The sequence below is a fragment of the Gigantopelta aegis genome, chromosome 1 (assembly GCF_016097555.1).
Source record: "Gigantopelta aegis isolate Gae_Host chromosome 1, Gae_host_genome, whole genome shotgun sequence".
NCBI classification, from domain to species: domain Eukaryota; kingdom Metazoa; phylum Mollusca; class Gastropoda; order Neomphalida; family Peltospiridae; genus Gigantopelta; species Gigantopelta aegis.
The window spans coordinates 9,450,904-9,468,677 of NC_054699.1; the positions used below are offsets into that span (position 1 = coordinate 9,450,904).

The 17,774-nt window shown below is 34.9% G+C and overlaps 1 protein-coding gene across 2 annotated transcripts in view; it reads left to right on the top strand.

The window, feature by feature from the left end:
* LOC121370411 (probable ubiquitin carboxyl-terminal hydrolase FAF-X) overlaps positions 1-17,774 on the top strand; it is a 71,640-nt gene that overhangs the window by 16,875 nt on the left and 36,991 nt on the right. For both annotated transcript variants that reach the window (XM_041495625.1, XM_041495634.1), the window contains exons 11-25: positions 2,023-2,121; positions 2,663-2,770; positions 3,096-3,212; positions 4,882-5,032; positions 5,935-6,022; positions 6,762-6,813; positions 7,058-7,129; positions 7,846-7,949; positions 8,949-9,066; positions 9,749-10,056; positions 11,808-12,048; positions 12,531-12,668; positions 14,564-14,684; positions 15,283-15,407; positions 17,665-17,727. In XM_041495625.1, the coding sequence (XP_041351559.1) occupies positions 2,023-2,121; positions 2,663-2,770; positions 3,096-3,212; positions 4,882-5,032; positions 5,935-6,022; positions 6,762-6,813; positions 7,058-7,129; positions 7,846-7,949; positions 8,949-9,066; positions 9,749-10,056; positions 11,808-12,048; positions 12,531-12,668; positions 14,564-14,684; positions 15,283-15,407; positions 17,665-17,727 (1,905 nt within the window). The remainder of the gene's footprint in view (positions 1-2,022; positions 2,122-2,662; positions 2,771-3,095; positions 3,213-4,881; positions 5,033-5,934; positions 6,023-6,761; positions 6,814-7,057; positions 7,130-7,845; positions 7,950-8,948; positions 9,067-9,748; positions 10,057-11,807; positions 12,049-12,530; positions 12,669-14,563; positions 14,685-15,282; positions 15,408-17,664; positions 17,728-17,774) is intronic.

Consider the following 17,774-nt stretch of genomic DNA (forward strand, 5'->3'; position numbering starts at 1 on the left):
ATTTTACATAATTTTATGTTAGCAGATTTGCACACTTATTGTGATGTTTATCTCTTTGTAAGATATATATAGAATACTATACGAGTTTTCGCTAGATATAATTTTTACGAAACGAGTGAACTTCTCAAACGTATCTGACCGAACAAAAGTGAGGTCAGATACATTTGGGAAGTTCACGAGTTTCGTAAAATTATATCTAGCAAAAACGAGTGTGGTCTTTTATTTATTACCCTCCTTTAAATCACGCAAATTATGAAAAATAAATAAATCAATCAATTTTGTATTTCAAGACCGGATGTTGATTTGCATAACTAGCCAGTGCACGACTACGTACTGCCGCATTGAGAAATAGTTCGTTGTACTTCCGCTACTTCTCAGTGACGTTTTCAGGGGAGTGGTGTAGCCGTACTTCCCCATAAATTTCCATCGGGTTTCTTTTTTTAATTTAAAAAAAGCTGTAAGGTACATGCATAAATATATGTTTATTTTCATATTGGGTGAAAAATTGGTAAAACTAATGCATAATTCCTTATTTTAACAAAACGCCCCCAAGAAACAAATGTTCCCATTATGCCACTGGTTATGCTAATAATGATGAATTCACAAATCACAACTGACAATAACAATTTGTTGACTAAAAATCCAACCAATAAGAGAATAACAAGTGTTTTTGCAGTTAAAAACAAAAGCAAAAGCAGCTGAGTTCATGGGAAAACTAAAGTTATAACTTTAAGGTCGATGACAGTCACTTTTCGCGCCCTTGTTCTGGCTTTGTACACAATAAATATAACATATCTTACCTTAATTTCACTTAAAATCCATATTTCGTAAAATGTACAATTTTTTAATCACAGAATTTTCTTCAAACACATTCAGGTGCTTCAGTAATGTTAAAAAAACCCCAAAAACCCCCAAACAAAATCAATAGGAATTTTGCATTGGATTTTTTCCAGCATTCTTAAAACGGAAACGTCATGTACCCAATTTATGGTTATTGTAAGGAGGTGCAAAGTGACGTCATTGGAATTCTGACGTCATTCAAATTCAAATTAGCTATATTATTACAATGCTTCACCACATTAAAATAAAAACTGGTCGTCTAACCATGACCCCTGTTAAATTTCTACAACAAGCAAACAACGCTGTTTACAGGTCGGTATATTTCAGTTTTTCATAATTCTACAAAAAATATTAAGTTTAAGTTTTAAAAAATAAAAAAGTACCTTTTGTCAAATATATCATATGAAAAAATTAAAGTTGGATATGTTTCATTTATTGTGTACGAAGCCAAAACAAGGGTCCAAAAAGTGACTGTCGTCAACCTTAATAATGATGAATTCACAAATCACAACTGACAACAATTTGTAGACCAAAAATCCACGTAATAAATAAAATAAATATGTTTAATTATTGTTCTGTTCATTATTTTATTTTTATTTTTTATTTTAAAATATTTCTCGCGCGGTCCAGTTTACATAAACTTTTAATGAATGACATTGCTGAATCGGTGAATATCATTTGTAGTAAAAGTTGTGGGATGTTACTGACCTTGACATTAATTATGAATGAAAAAAATAGTCCCGTTATGCAAATAAGATCGCTGTCCAACCAATCGAAATTTTCCCTGTTGACAAATCAAAGTACAGTTTGTAATACGCACCTGGTGGTGCGTACGAAATTTGTACGACACCGCTATATCTTCACCAGGAGGGTAATAATGTTTCGTTTGACATAAGTTACATGAGCTTAATTTATTGTCTTGCCTTTATCAATTTCAACTTTTGCATTAAAGTTTTAAATTTTTTTTAGAGCTTACATCAGTTTCTCGCAAACTGTCCTAGGCCAGTGAAACTTGGTTTATAGTGGCACCTTGGATGTTCATTACAGTACTCCGAAATCTTTTATGGTTGGCAAGAGATTTAATACAGCAGAATTCTAGTTATATTTTATTTGTGTTATTTTTTTGATATTTTGTTTTAATTATGCTTTTTTAATTTGCAAATTTGAAACTTACACTTACAGGGAAGTTGGCATCATGCTACAAAAAAGCAACGTGAAAAATTGCTAGAACTGATTCGTCGACTTGCTGAAGATGATAAGGAAGGAGTTATGGCTCATAAGGTATGTGTGTAATTCAACATCATCACCTAGGAGAATAACCACATTTTTCTCTTACTGTTTCTACTTTACCTTATTTGTTATTTTTCAACATTGTATCTAATAGTATAGTCGGACTATAATCAGTGAGTAGTCATTTGTTTTTTAGTTTTCTTTATACTGTTGTACTGTTCTTGTACTGTTTATGTTCCATGATTTGATTGGGTTAAAAACTTAGTCTTTTGTGGTCTCTTATGTGTAATATGTGTAAAGCGCCATTCTCATTATGCGATTTGTCACACCGACTTGTCAAATGCGATTTGTCGTGAGAAATAGGACATGTTCTAATCAGTATGACTCCCAATATGATTTGTCACATAAGACTAATGTTGTTGCAATTGAGGTGTTCTCTCAGTGCGATTCAGTCGCATGCGACCATTCACATAATGAGAATGCCCCTTAAAATAATGATGATGGTATATACATATATTTTATGTTCCTTGATTTATGTGTAGCACAGAATTATACAAACTTTGTGACAGTGTTGTGGTTGGGGTTTTTTCAGGTCCTGACGCTCTTGTGGAATCTTGCTCACAGTGAAGATGTTCCAACAGAAATCATGGACCAAGCATTAACCGCGCACATCAAAATTCTCGATTACAGTTGCTCACAGGTACTTACTGTCTGTAATCTCCCTTGAATTCAGAAAACGTGTTTGTTACAGATATTTATATTTAATCTAGAGTGCTCTCCTGAGGTGCTTACATCATAGGACTGAGCCACCTCGGTGGACCAATGTAAATGATGTCCTAAAATTAATATGAAACATAGGTTATCATTATGCAGAATTAGATTTGTGTGAACGATATGCGAACAAAATGATCATTCTCACAGTTTTTAGAAGTCCCGAGTTGTATAGAAGGTATTGGTAAGAAAAGTTTTAATGGTTGAAAATTTGTTAGCTGTATAGGTTTGATTATTTTTCATTGATGTTTCAGGATCGTGATGCTCAAAAGATACAGTGGATCAATAGATTCGTGGAGGAGTTGAAAAACGACAAATGGGTTCTGCCATCGTTGAAACAAATCCGGGAAATCTGTGTCCTTTTCTCTGAGGTAAGCAGTCAGTGAAACATAACCTCAGTGTTTCAGAATAGGCTGTTTACCCACAGCAGCCGACTGTGTAAATACAACATATTATACTGTTGGGAGGTTGGAATACAGGGCTAAAAATTTGTACGAATCTCCAAATCCGATTCGCGCCAGGATTTGCGCAAGCATAAAACATCCGAATCTATTTGGACTCATGTGAAATATCTCAACAAAACAAAAAAATTTAATTGAATTATCAGTGAGTAAAACGTTACCGAATTAAAACAAATAAAAAAATAAAAAATAGTCTGGTTATCAAGCTTCAGTTTAAACTGGCTTCAAAAGCGTAGCATACATTCGAATCCATGCATGTTTTAAACATAGTAGTTTATCGAGACTAGTCTGGCCTGGAGCCAAGCGGTGGTTAGCCCATTTTTATGAACCAAATAGCCAACGAAGAGAACCGAAAGGAACATGTTTGTTCAGTTCTTACATAATAACAATAGACAGTAATTAAGTGTTCCCAAATTTAGTAATACATCAAACATTTCTATGTTAGTTGATATTATGTTGCTAACCTTGAATCAGCTGCTCTTTTTAATCAATACATCTTTTTGTCTGTTGTGGAAATGTGCTTCAGTAATATCCATACAAACATTGAACCATTGCACAAAATACATCGGCAAAATTATCCCACGTGCTGTTTACGAATAAGCAGTCTTCAAAAAGTAATGGGCTGTGTTTAGCCAGACCGAGCGGAAAAATGTCCGCCAGACTGGTTTGTGCGGTTCATGGTAAACCAAATGGCCACATTGGGAACCAATCAAATAGTTTGCGAACGTTTGTAAAAAAAAAAAAAACCCTGTTTTTCAATTTCAAGAATTCTATATACTAACACTGTTGATAAAGTTCTTCCTTGAAAATGTTTAGAATCGGAGGATTCTCGTGGACTGCTTCCATGGGAATCCACATGGATTCTCGTGAAAAAAGCCGAATTTTTAGCCATGGAATTATAGTGCTGTAAAAATGATCTAACTGCACTGTAGGGATTGTTTATAATAATGTCATCTTTATATGTCTAGTCCATTTCAAAAGTGACTAGTACAGAAAGGTTGCTGATTATGTTAAATAAATATTGTGTAGAATTATTTAAAATCATATGCACTCATCCACCATGTTCTTATTAGAAACCATAAATGCAAGTTGTTATTTTTCTGGTAGTGGTGCCTAGACCTTTTTTGCATTATTGAATGTGCTACTTGTGTTATGTGATTTTATAAATGTATTTTGACACCTAACAGCCAATGTGTAATTAAATGTTCATTGTTTGAAAGTGTTGTTAAAAACAAGAGCTCCACTTCAGGCTCTTAGGCTACATGGAAATTGTATTGTACTTAACCCCACAGCTCTTGACACTGGTTTTACATTATTGTATAAATAATGTTTCCATATACTTACCTTTTCTGACACCCAAAAGCCGATGTGTATTTTTGTAGTGGGGTGTCATTAAACCATTCATTCATTCATTATATTTCATTCGTTCATTTGTTCATTCATTCGTTCATTCATTCATTATATTTCATTCATTCATTCTTTCAATTGTTCACTCATTATTCATTCATTCATTATATTTCATTCATTCATTCGTTCAATTGTTCACTCATTCATTCATTCATTCATTCATTTATTTCAGGCACCTCAGAGTTTTCCCCACTCACAGAGGGCCCCAAACATGTTCTACCGAAATAACGTGATCGGTGATTTACAGAGCCAGCACTCTATAGTGATGTTGGTCTCTCAGAATCTTGCAGCCTACATAACTAAGGCCAGAATTTATGCAAAAGGTAGCTTTCGATTCTTTTTTTACATATTGTTTATATATACTTTACACAGCAGCTAATTTCTTTGTACATTAAAACAAAATCTGAAATTTTGTCATGGTTTCTTGAATTATTTATAATAATAAAGAAATTAAAATTATTTTTAAAGTTTTATTTTTGATCCAGTACTATTTAAAGTATTTTAGTCAAAGCCTGTTGGGCTTTTATCAGTTGTTAATATGCATAATTATTATTATTTTTTTTTTTTTAAATATGTTTACTTTGTACATTTAAATTATATGCAGTCTGTTATTTATTAATGTACCTATAGTTCTGACTGAAATGTACATTGGTGATGGGATGTAGCCCAGTGGTAAAATGCTTGATTGATTTGTGGTTGGTTTGGGATCGATTCCTGTCGGTGGGCCCATTGGGCTTTTTCTCATTCCAGCCAGTGCACCATGACTGGTATATTAAATGTTGTGGTATGTGCTATCCTGTCTGGGATGGTGCGTGTAAAAGATCCCTTGATACTAATGAAAAAATGTAGCGGGTTTCCTCTCTAAGACTCAGGGGTGGGAATTCTCTTCGGATCCATGGTTTTCCTCTCATGGAACATTGCGTTTCCTCACATTTTAATTATTTTTGCTTCCAAAATGTGTGTCAGATGGCACAGATTTTAACCTAGTATTTCAAGAATTTCCCGGACCCCTCTAGATTTCCACTTTTTTTTTTACAGTCCACCAATTCCCACCCCTGAAGACTGTATGTCAGAATTACCAAATGTTTGACATCCAATAAATCAATGTGCTCTAGTGGTGTCGTAAAACAAAACAAACTTCTTTTTTTATTAATATATATTATTTATTCCTTACAACAAAATGTTCTAAACAACTTTTGACTTAAAGTTATTGTGTTATATTCAGAACATCCGGATGAGGAGCCGTCGCAGATAATGCCTGATGGTCGTTTCAGTCACATTATGCAAGTCCAAGAAAGGCTAAGATTTTTAAGGTATATTAAAACACTCCAGCAACTACATAAACATTAACCTTATTTGAGACGTTGTTACAGTTTAACTTACAAAAACTGGATTTCTTCCATAATTATAAGTCATGATTACCATGTCATACTTAATAATGATCACCAGTGTTTGTTAACATTTCTGGAAGAATATGAGCCGAACATGTTATTTATTTTTATGGAGTGTTTTCCCATGTCTTCAACATTAGTAAGGTACATGGCACAAGAAATTGGAAACTAAATGCTAACAATAAAATGAAGATACATTAGATTTGTCGATCCTTTCATGAGTTAAATTATTGTTGTGTTAGGTACATGACTTAGTATAGTGTATAATGAAAAACAACTAAAAACTGATGTTGGAGCAAAATTTAGCTCCATGTAGCTTCTACATGAGGTGCTGTAAAAAGCTAGTGTTGTTGCATTAATAGATGCATTGAAGTATTTTACCTTCAGCAAGTGTTTCCCAAGGGTTATTTCAAATGCCATAGTTTGTGCTCGTCTGTCTTAGGAAAATTGCAAATAAAAGGAGTCGTTATGTCGTGACAGCAAGTGTGTTCTCTCTCCTCTGACAGTTCAAGTCTTGTGATTAGCATGTGTTGGATATCTAAAAGGCACTAACTACAGTTACCTAGTTTTTTAGAAACATTCTTTTTCTGTATGACTGTCTACGTTTTAGTTGTAAATTAAAAAAAATTAAAATACAAGGTTTTTTCCCCCTTTTGTTTAGATTTCTTCTTAAAGATGGACAGTTATGGCTGTGTGAACCACAAGCAAGACAGGTAACATTTATGCATTCATTGCATATTAACATCTGTGAACATACAACTGATTATAATTATTAGGTGGTAGATCACAACAGTACTTTTTATCTAAACAAAAGACAATTTAGTCTCGACATCTTTTCTGCATGTAATTATTCATTACCTAAATTGGAATATTTAGTAATTATGTTTAGAAAGGAATTCAGTTCTAAAACAGATCTGTAATAATTTTCTGTAATGAGTGTTCTTTCTTGCTTTTTAGATCTGGCATTGTCTTGCAGAAACCGCTATTTACATCACCGACAGAGAAGCATGCTTCAAATGGTTTGCAAAGGTGAGTGGTATTAGATTGTACATTTAACAGAACCCAGCTTCAGTAGTAGAGCAATGGTACTGATTTTGAGAACATGTGGAATTGAATGTAATAAATATGCTGCTTGACTTTGTTCCATACCATTAAACCATATATCTAGTATCTGTCAAAAACCTGTGAGACATGTTTTGCCATTGGAAAAGTAATTTTGAAAAAAAAAGTCCCAAGCAGGAGAAAAAAGATGTCCAGACCCCAAGAGTGAAGGACAAAGAAGGAAGGGGTGATCTGGCCTGGTGCTTATAAAACTTGTTAAAAGTAGATACTCTGATAGAATCTGAAATGCTGATGTCATGACAACGCCATACAAATTGTGTGTGTGTGACATCAGAGATCGAGTCTGGACTCGAAAGGTTTATAAGCACAGGCACAGGTGACTAGAAATGTTAGTCATAAGACAAAAAATATTTTAGGTATGTAGGTGGGTTTTGACATTCGGACCAGTTTATTGTAAATGGGGGAGTGCACATAGAGAGGTTTGTTTTAGTATTCATGAAAAGAGAAATAAGATGCCTATCCACATTTCACTTATATCACACTGCCTAATTAGTGTAAGATAACAAAAACAGTTTTAAAATGTGATGGATCAAATTTGAAGTTTATTTCTTTTGAGTTTTAGTTTCATGATTTTTAAGTGGATTAAGTTTTGTGTATATGTTATTAAAATTTTATTATTTCAGCTTATGGGAGAAGAACCAGACCTTGATCCAGATATAACTAGAGACTTCTTTGAAAGGAATATTTTACAACTTGATCCATCTTTACTTACAGAAAATGGCATGAAGTATGTAAAGACATTATTTTTCAGAATTTTTATTTCTCCTGAATTTTGTGCTGGGGTGGTGTTAAACATTCATTCATTCATTCATTCATTCATTCATATCATTCATTTATTCATTCTCCGACACCATATAACCATAAATAAAATGTGTTGTGTGCGTCGTTAAATAAAACATTTCCTTCCTTTCCTTCCTTCCTTCCTTCCTTCCTTCCTTCCTTCCATCCTTCCATCCATCCATCCTTCCGTCCATCCATCCATCCATCCATCCTTCCATCCATCCATCCTTCCTTCCTTCCTTCCTTCCTTCTCTTGACTTGGTCTTTACACTACAGGTTTATGTTGATAAAATGTGTAGGGGCTGATATTATTATTATTTTTAATCACACTTCATAATTATAACACTTCATAAAATAGATTACATACTTGAAATTGTGACATTTTCATCACATTTTAAGGTCTAAGATTGTTCAGAGTGGATAGTCCTGACATGTTAGTGTGCCACATAACCACCCTCATCAACTTCAAGGTCATTCTGTGTCAATTCACCCAAAAATAAGTGAAAACTAAACCCTATCCCCCTTCAATTTTGATTAAAATTAGTATGTACAGTTATTGTTGCTGAAAATTATATTAATTTTTTTAACTTGATTGGACTAATGGTTCCCGAGATATGGCCCATTTGATTTCGGCAATTTTGGCAAAAATGGGCTTGACCACCAATATTCAAGTGGCCATAGCTAAACAACCATTTGGTCAAGTTTGCTCAAATATCATCATGTTCAGTGACAATAATTGTATGCACAAATTTTCAGGAAAATCAAAGGAGGTGGGGTTTAGCCCATTGGGTGAATTGACATGGAATATGTCCCTTCATTCCTTTACACTAGCAATACAAATGATAATGAGTAATCTTCTATTGTGACTGCCCTTTTCATGTTTTTCAATATTTTGTTGCAGTATGTTTTAATCATGGCCTTTAAAAATGCTTTACTTTTTTTGCAGCTGTTTTGAAAGATTTTTTAAACAAGTCAACTTAAAGGAAAATAAATTAATAACGAAGCGTCGTGGAGGTCACATGATGGATGATCTAGAACTTATTGGTCTTGACTACATGTGGAGAGTAAGTGAAAACAGTAACCCTATTATTTAGACCTGATTCTGTTTGTCTTGTTATGGGTACTTCCACTTGACAATGTATACTAAATGAAATAGTCCAGACATTTTGCAAAATTCGATACAGCATAAAACCATCCACTCATATCTACAGAATTTCCGAAGCCAGCTTAAAATGTTGTCATAAATTCACTGTTTTATTGTCCAACAAAAGCAATTTATTTGTTTCAAATGTCTCGCCACTGAAGATAAAAACATTAGACTACATATGGCTTAGCTAGAAATAGAGGTTTAGTTTACCACCCTGAAGGAACAGAATGCCCTTTATGACATTCTTCCCATGAAAATATTCAGTTGGCCACATCTTGAAATATCATAATCTGAAACTTGAAGCCAGTCTCATTGAAACTGTATACATGATCCGATACTTTGTTCTAGATATACAAATGAAACATTTTGTTTACAGTGTGATTTTTGGACTTTGTCAGTACAGAAAAGGGTCAGTCGTTTTTATGGAATTAATTTTGCTGTCTTCATGGGCTGAAATAGTTGAATGATTCTTTATGCTAATGTTTATGTAATTTATTGAGCTACTTGAATAGACCTGTTTTTTACTGTTTATATTCGTAACCTTCCTCGCACGTTTTATTGTCAGCTTCTGTATTGAACTTCTTTTTTTCTTTTTTTAGGTGGTTTTATGGAGTCCAGATGAAGTGGCAGAAAAAGCTATTACTTTATTGAAAGACATTTTTACCAACCTTGGTCCGCGGTTGCAGCAGAATCAGGTGGAAATTCACGAGGACTTTATACAGTCGTGTGTAGATAGACTTAAGGCTCCTTTCGACACTGTTTCTGTGTTGGAGAAGGACCGCGATAGCAATAATCGAGTGATGCAGGAATCAATTCGCATGGTTCGGGTGTTGACAGTGCTACGGGAATATATAGCCGAGTGTGATGAGGCGTATGGGGAAGAAAGAACAATTCTACCACTGAGCAGGTGTGACATGATCAGTTGTTTCTTTTTACACTAAACCTGACCTCCAATGGCATTGTCCGAACATATCAGTCAGTTGGCTAAATCTTCTATTGTGGCATGGGTGTCCTGTTTACAATCACACAGTCATGTCTTCCTTCTTTCATTTTTGCTGTTATGATCTGGATTACATTTCATTTGCTTCACTTTTCATCCAAGCCATCCTATAATGGAATAATTAAATAACTTGATTTATGTTATTGATAATTCAGCATCTAAGCAGAAATCCAAAATACTTAGCATTTATTACACTGTTAAAATAATGTTTTGAATGTTGGTTTTTATTACACATGTATGTCGAGCCTTAATCTTGCTTGCGAAATAAGCGTTTGTTTCGCTGAAAGTCAGCTCAAGTCGCCAAGTTATTAGTAGTGAGAAGTCGAAGTCACTGTAATATTCTGGACCTAATCCGATTTCAAAAACAGAATCACGAAACAGATGTCTAGACTCCGACTTGTTTGTTGTCAAAGCTCACTTAGTACCTTGCTACCATATGTCAGACAGTGTTTTTACTTTGGCGCCAGACTGTATCCTTGAGTCAGTGTGAACCGGCCTATTAATGGGAAATTGTTTCTACACACACGATCCTGTAATGTTTTACCTTGTTCAGTTTATAAATATAAATTAAATAAAAGTTATTAATTTAAGTTTTTAAAAGGCCCATTCTAAATTTTGTCGCTCAATTTTATATTTTAATGAGTAGGCCTACTTGCACTTACAAAATTATAGTCTCCTTTGCACTTACAAAAATTATAGTCTCCCCCACCCCCTCTTTTTGTTTAATTATCAAAACCATCCTCCAAAATTAATTACTATCTCAGGTCGGATGCCTGGCTGTCCAGAGACCGGACACGTGATGGACATGCCTGAAACCCAAGTGGTATAGGGACATGTTAAAATAGTTCACGTTCACATTCAATTTATTATCAAAATCAGTAAAAAAAAAAAAAAAATACTCGTGCCAGTTTCTTTTGTGAAGCAATTAAATAGATGTCGTCGTGTAAAGTTGACATTCTTCAGATACACCCGTAAACCAGGCTATTGTTTCTCTAAGTTCTGCATGTCGCGCCGTGTGCTGTGACCAGTCAAGTGTTGTTAATCCTCGGCCAGATTCATTTCAGTAATGCCAGAAAATACCAATTAATACTTTAATTTTAACAAACGGCACCATATCAACTACATAATAATGTCACATTTTTAATAAAACATACAACTGTTTTGTTTAAATTTTATTACCAGAAGTAGTATTTTATATGGAAATATTGCAATTAGAACAGAGTGTAAAATTCAGAATTTTTTGGAAACTGACAAAACGTTACAAAATGTAGCAAAAAATGTTCACTTCTCTTTTTTTATAAAACTTCTCCCCTTTCTTCTGGTAAGGGAGAAGTCACTTATACTTTTTCAGTTCTAGATTAGGGCCTGGTGTCTTCGTAAATTATTCTAAAATGTTTTATTTTTGTTAAAATGTAGCATGTTTCCTTAGAAGACTGTCAGTTAACAAAACTGTTTGACATCAATAGCTGAAGTCTTAATTAATGTGCTCTAGAGGTGTCATCAAAGAAAAACAAAACTTTTTCTCTGGGATGGTGCATGTAAACAAAGCATCCTATCCTTTTTAATTCAAGTATACTCGTTTATAATGCTCCACAAGTTAAATTGTTGAATTTGTTTTTAACATGTTTTATATTCTATTCTATTTTTCTTCCTTTCAGAGCATGTCGAGGGAAACTTGTTAGTCTGAAAGTGAGATTTCCAAACCAAGGTAGACAGGTAGAAGATCTGGAAGTGTGGTCGCACACTAACGACACAGTCGGTGCTCTACGACGTCAGATTTTACAGAGAGTGAAAGCGAACGCAAACAATATCAAAGTGGACTTGTATGTGAACGGAGAGCAAATAGACTCTAGTGAAGATAAAAAACTTATTTCACAAATCCCACTCCGAGACAAGATGGTAAAGCATTACTTTTTGTGTATTGGCAACAATTCTGATTGGTGCGTTTTGGCATTATAAGCCTCACCATGTTATGATGTTGTTTACTAATGCGAAAATACAAACACTGCTACAGTGTTAATAAACTAATATGTTATTGCTATAAACGGTTGTGGTCAGAGGGCTTCATACGGCATACATGTCTGTCGCCATGGTTTTTTACGACTTAGAAATACAATACAATCCAATGAAATGGTTGGCCAACTCTCAAATGGAGACTTCTTTTTCTGTGTGATGTTAATACCAAGTGTAGCAAAATGGTATTGAATGATGTAAGACAAAATGCAGATGGTTAAATAAGAAATATATACCCAAGATTGCAGCCTTAAAAGTACATCTGCATTTTAATTTATTTAAGTCTTAACAATTTTCTTCTTTGTTTTTCATTGTTAGTAAACCTTTGAAGGAGTCACTGTCTTAAGAGTGTTGTTGTTTTATTGTAGACGATTACAGCGAAGCTTGTTCAGGTTGGTAGTAACATGCCGTCAAGTCCAGACAGTAGTTCTGACAGTTCAGCTGGCTCTCCTCACCACACAGAGGATGGACCCAACGTTGAGGCAGAACACTCTTTACCAGGAGTGGTAAGTTGATACTTCTTCTACATTCATCTTTCTCATCTATCGCCCTCTGCCTATCATTCTCATTATCTTAATATAAAAAAAACCTTTCCAATTTCTCCCACAATTTCAATCTGTTTCGACCCTTTCTGTCAGTTTCCTCCGACTCTGTCTTCTGAGCTGTCCACACCATCGCCTACCTGTCTCAACTTCCTCCACGGGTGCAGTCTCTGTGTATTTCCCTGCACCCACCTGGAATCCTCGTCCTCTGCTGCTAATAAAACTGGTCTGACCCACGGCACTAATTAACGACCGCTGGTAGTAGGGGTGCATAGTAGGTGGTTACAAGTGCCTCTTAACGATGCCAGAAGTAACTACTGAACTCTCCCCGAAGTGGTCAGACTAAGCCCACAGCTAAAGCTGATGGGAAATGGCAGGTGTGTGGCACAGATGGCCACAAGAGACGAGCACCTGCCGTGGTTGGAGAGACAGAGACTGGGATGTGGAGGTGGACAGCGAAAGAAGTTTAAAGATGGGAGTTGCCAGATGGGGAAGATTTGAGATGGAATTCAAAGGAGAGAAAGATAAATCAAATAAAAGATCCCTTGCTGCCTGTCATAAAAGAGTAGCCTATGTGGCGACAGCGGGTTTCCTCTGAAAAACAGTGTCAAAATGACATATGTTTGACGTCCAATAGCCGATGATAAGATAAAAACAGTGTCAGAATGACCATATGATTGACGTCCAATAGCCGATGATAAGATAAAAACAGTGTCAGAATGACCATATGATTGACGTCCAATAGCCGATGATAAGATAAAAACTGTCAGAATGACCATATGATTGACGTCCAATAGCCGATGATAAGATAAAAAATCAATGTGCTCTAGCGGCGTCGTTAAATAAAACAAACTTTACTTTTACTTTTCATTCTCTGCATAAGTGAAAATTAGCTAAATGATAATTCTTTTCAGTGAGAGCTTAAACAAACTTTTCTTAACTTTATTTATGTCTCGTCTCTATTTCTCTTCTTTATTTGCTGGCAGTGACGTTTTCCTCAACTCTATTAACCAGGTTGTCATACATCATCCCAATTTTGGCTTCTAAAATATACCAAGACAATATCATTAATCAATTTGGTAAATGTCTTCAAATAAAATAAATCTCGTTACTTTCAATATAAGTAACAGGATATTTTCAAAACAAGATAAAATGCCTTAACTATCAAGTCTTGGAATGTAGCTTGGCCGTTAAAGTACAATACAGTTGTATAAAATTACTGAACATTTTTGTTTACAATACAGTTATATAAAATTACTGAACATTTTTGTTTACAATACAGTTGTATAAAATTACTAAACATTTTTCTTTACAATACAGTTGTATCAAATTACTAAACATTTTTCTTTACAATACAGTTGTATCAAATTACTGAACATTTTTGTTTGAGTTTATGTTGAAAAAGGTCATTCAGGTTACCATGAGATTACCAAATTGTCATCTTAAAATGTTTTGGTTTTCATTCACAATTTACTTGTTTCATCAGAACAGTGTTGTGAATGAATAACAAAGATCATGTATCAGTATGTCTGTCAAGGGATATGTAATCTTTCAGTGTAAAAGCTTTTAACAGCCAAAATATTTTGAGTAATAACTTAGGTCAGTGTCTTTAAAATACCAAACAGCTGATTAAAACAATCGGTTGAGGTACCTCAAACTGATATTTTTATACGGATAGCCGTATGAACATTTTTGGTATTGTCCAGGGGCCTAATTCACCAAACTCTTGCAACTTTGTGATCTCGCAGTGCAATGCTAAAAGACTTGTCTAGCAGAGCCTAAGAGACCTTTGTGAGTTAGGCCCCAGATGAATATGTTGTTGTTTTTAACAATGCACATTGTTTTCACGTTTTCTACAGTTGATGTCTCAGTCTGCACAGTATGCCCAGTTCCTCTTTCAGTTGTCGGATCTTGGTTGTCAACTTCAGGTGCCAAAGTTAAGAGACACGGCACGAGCAGTACTAAAGCTGATGCCCATGGGTGAGAAGTACTCTACTATTAACACAAGAATGGGATTCAGATTTTAACGTCATGGCAACGCCATTCAAATAGCATTATGTTAAAGTCTGGGTCCTGATTGTTTACTTAAATATTAATTATTTCATGTGGTTAAATCATTCTACTTGATCTCTTTTCAAGCGATGTGTGTGTGGGCACATTTAGCTCAAAAGAAACGGCTATCTGAGGTTCTATGGGTTGTGGGATCGATTGTCCTTGATGGACTAGGTTTTGTTTTAAAGCTGTTCCAACCATGGATCCATTGCTGGTACAAGAAAGACTTTAAAACCCCAGGACATTAGCACTTGCTACTGCCCTATTTAAATTTAAATGTTGGCAATCTAGAAATTAATATGTAGGTGTAATGAGGCATTTTCAACAGTTTTGTTACTATTTGTGGAGTGAGTGACTTGAAAATGTTGCCCATTACTATTTAAAAACTGAAAAAGCGAGTCTTGATATTTTCTGTTTCAAGTCTATAATAATTGAATAAACTAGCTTTTCTATCTTATAGATTCCAGCATTTGAAAACTGCTTTTTGGCAATAGGTTATTTATTTATATATTGTCTTGTTTTGTAGATGTACATACGATACAGAAGTTTCGGAAGATTTGTTTGGAAAATGCTAAAACAGATGGAGTGTCCCAAAGTCTGGAAGCCATGTTCTTTAATGCATCAGCCACACAAGTAGTGTATAATATTGAGGTTAGTTCACATTTCAAAAATTTATAATTTACTGATGTCGCAAAGTCTGGAAGCCATGTTCTTTAATGCATCAGCCACACAAGTAGTGTATAATATAGAGGTTAGTTCACATTTCAAGTATTTACTATTTACTGATGTCCCAAAGTCTGGAAGCCATGTTCTTTAATGCATCAGCCACACAAGTAGTGTATACTATAGAGGTTAGTTCACATTTCAAGTATTTACTATCTACTGATGTCGCAAAGTCTGGAAGCCATGTTCTTCAATGCATCAGCCACACAAGTAGTGTATAATATAGAGGTTAGTTCACATTTCAAGTATTTACTATCTATTGATGTCGCAAAGTCTGGAAGCCATGTTCTTTAATGCATCAGCCACACAAGTACTGTATAATATAGAGGTTAGTTCACATTTCAAGTATTTACTATCTACTGATGTCGCAAAGTCTGGAAGCCATGTTCTTTAATGCATCAGCCACACAAGTAGTGTATACTATAGAGGTTAGTTCACATTTCAAGTATTTACTATCTACTGATGTCGCAAAGTCTGGAAGCCATGTTCTTTAATGCATCAGCCACACAAGTAGTGTATACTATAGAGGTTAGTTCACATTTCAAGTATTTACTATCTACTGATGTCGCAAAGTCTGGAAGCCATGTTCTTTAATGCATCAGCCACACAAGTACTGTATAATATAGAGGTTAGTTCACATTTCAAATATTTACTATCTACTGATGTCGTAAAGTCTGGAAGCCATGTTCTTAATGCATCAGCCACACAAGTACTGTATAATATAGAGGTTAGTTCACATTTCAAGTATTTACTATCTACTGATGTCGCAAAGTCTGGAAGCCATGTTCTTCAATGCATCAGCCACACAAGTACTGTATAATATAGAGGTTAGTTCACATTTCAAGTATTTACTATCTACTGATGTCGCAAAGTCTGGAAGCCATGTTCTTTAATGCATCAGCCACACAAGTACTGTATAATATAGAGGTTAGTTCACATTTCAAGTATTTACTATCTACTGATGTCGCAAAGTCTGGAAGCCATGTTCTTCAATGCATCAGCCACACAAGTACTGTATAATATAGAGGTTAGTTCACATTTCAAGTATTTACTATCTACTGATGTCGCAAAGTCTGGAAGCCATGTTCTTTAATGCATCAGCCACACAAGTACTGTATAATATAGAGGTTAGTTCACATTTCAAGTATTTACTATCTACTGATGTCGCAAAGTCTGGAAGCCATGTTCTTCAATGCATCAGCCACACAAGTACTGTATAATATAGAGGTTAGTTCACATTTCAAGTATTTACTATCTACTGATGTCGCAAAGTCTGGAAGCCATGTTCTTTAATGCATCAGCCACACAAGTAGTGTATACTATAGAGGTTAGTTCACATTTCAAGTATTTACTATCTACTGATGTCGCAAAGTCTGGAAGCCATGTTCTTCAATGCATCAGCCACACAAGTACTGTATAATATAGAGGTTAGTTCACATTTCAAGTATTTACTATCTACTGATGTCGCAAAGTCTGGAAGCCATGTTCTTTAATGCATCAGCCACACAAGTACTGTATAATATAGAGGTTAGTTCACATTTCAAGTATTTACTATCTACTGATGTCGCAAAGTCTGGAAGCCATGTTCTTTAATGCATCAGCCACACAAGTACTGTATACTATTGAGGTTAGTTCACATTTACTATCTACTGATGAAGTAAGCGGGGAAAAGGAATGAAACCTCTTGAGGTAAGTGGTGGGGTGAGGGGAGGAATGAAACCTCTCGTGGCATTTCTTCTTGTGTTAAATCTATTAAATTTAATTTAGTAATTGTATTTAGAATGGATTAATGATTAAGGGCCTAGAAAAGATTGGAGTGGCATGATTTATAATACCTTAGTCGTTATTCATTAGATCATTATGAGTGAGAACTTCCAAATCGCTACTAGCACTCTCTATTCTAATATGTTTGTTATTAAATAATTGGTGCTTAACAAGAACGTTTGAAAGTGCTGTATCATTGGGGGTTTTCTTTATACTATTTAGTAGCCATTCGGTTGTTGAATGTTCGGACCATAAAGTGGAAAAGGGGGCAAATGCCAAGGTCAGAGGTCAGGATAAGTATGAATAAAAGAGAAAACACTTAAAGTTTTCTTCATTTTTAATGAAGATGGTTGTTAGTTTGCATTAGCATCTTCATTCAGTACTGTCTGATAATTCAGGTGTTTGTTTTTTTGTCTTGCAGGTCGCGTATTGTTTACTGATGCCAGCTTCAGATCCATTGTCTGAGGAAGCTTTTGAATTTCAGGTAAAAACAAATACCCTTTAGCAGGGGTGGGAATTCTCCTCGGATCA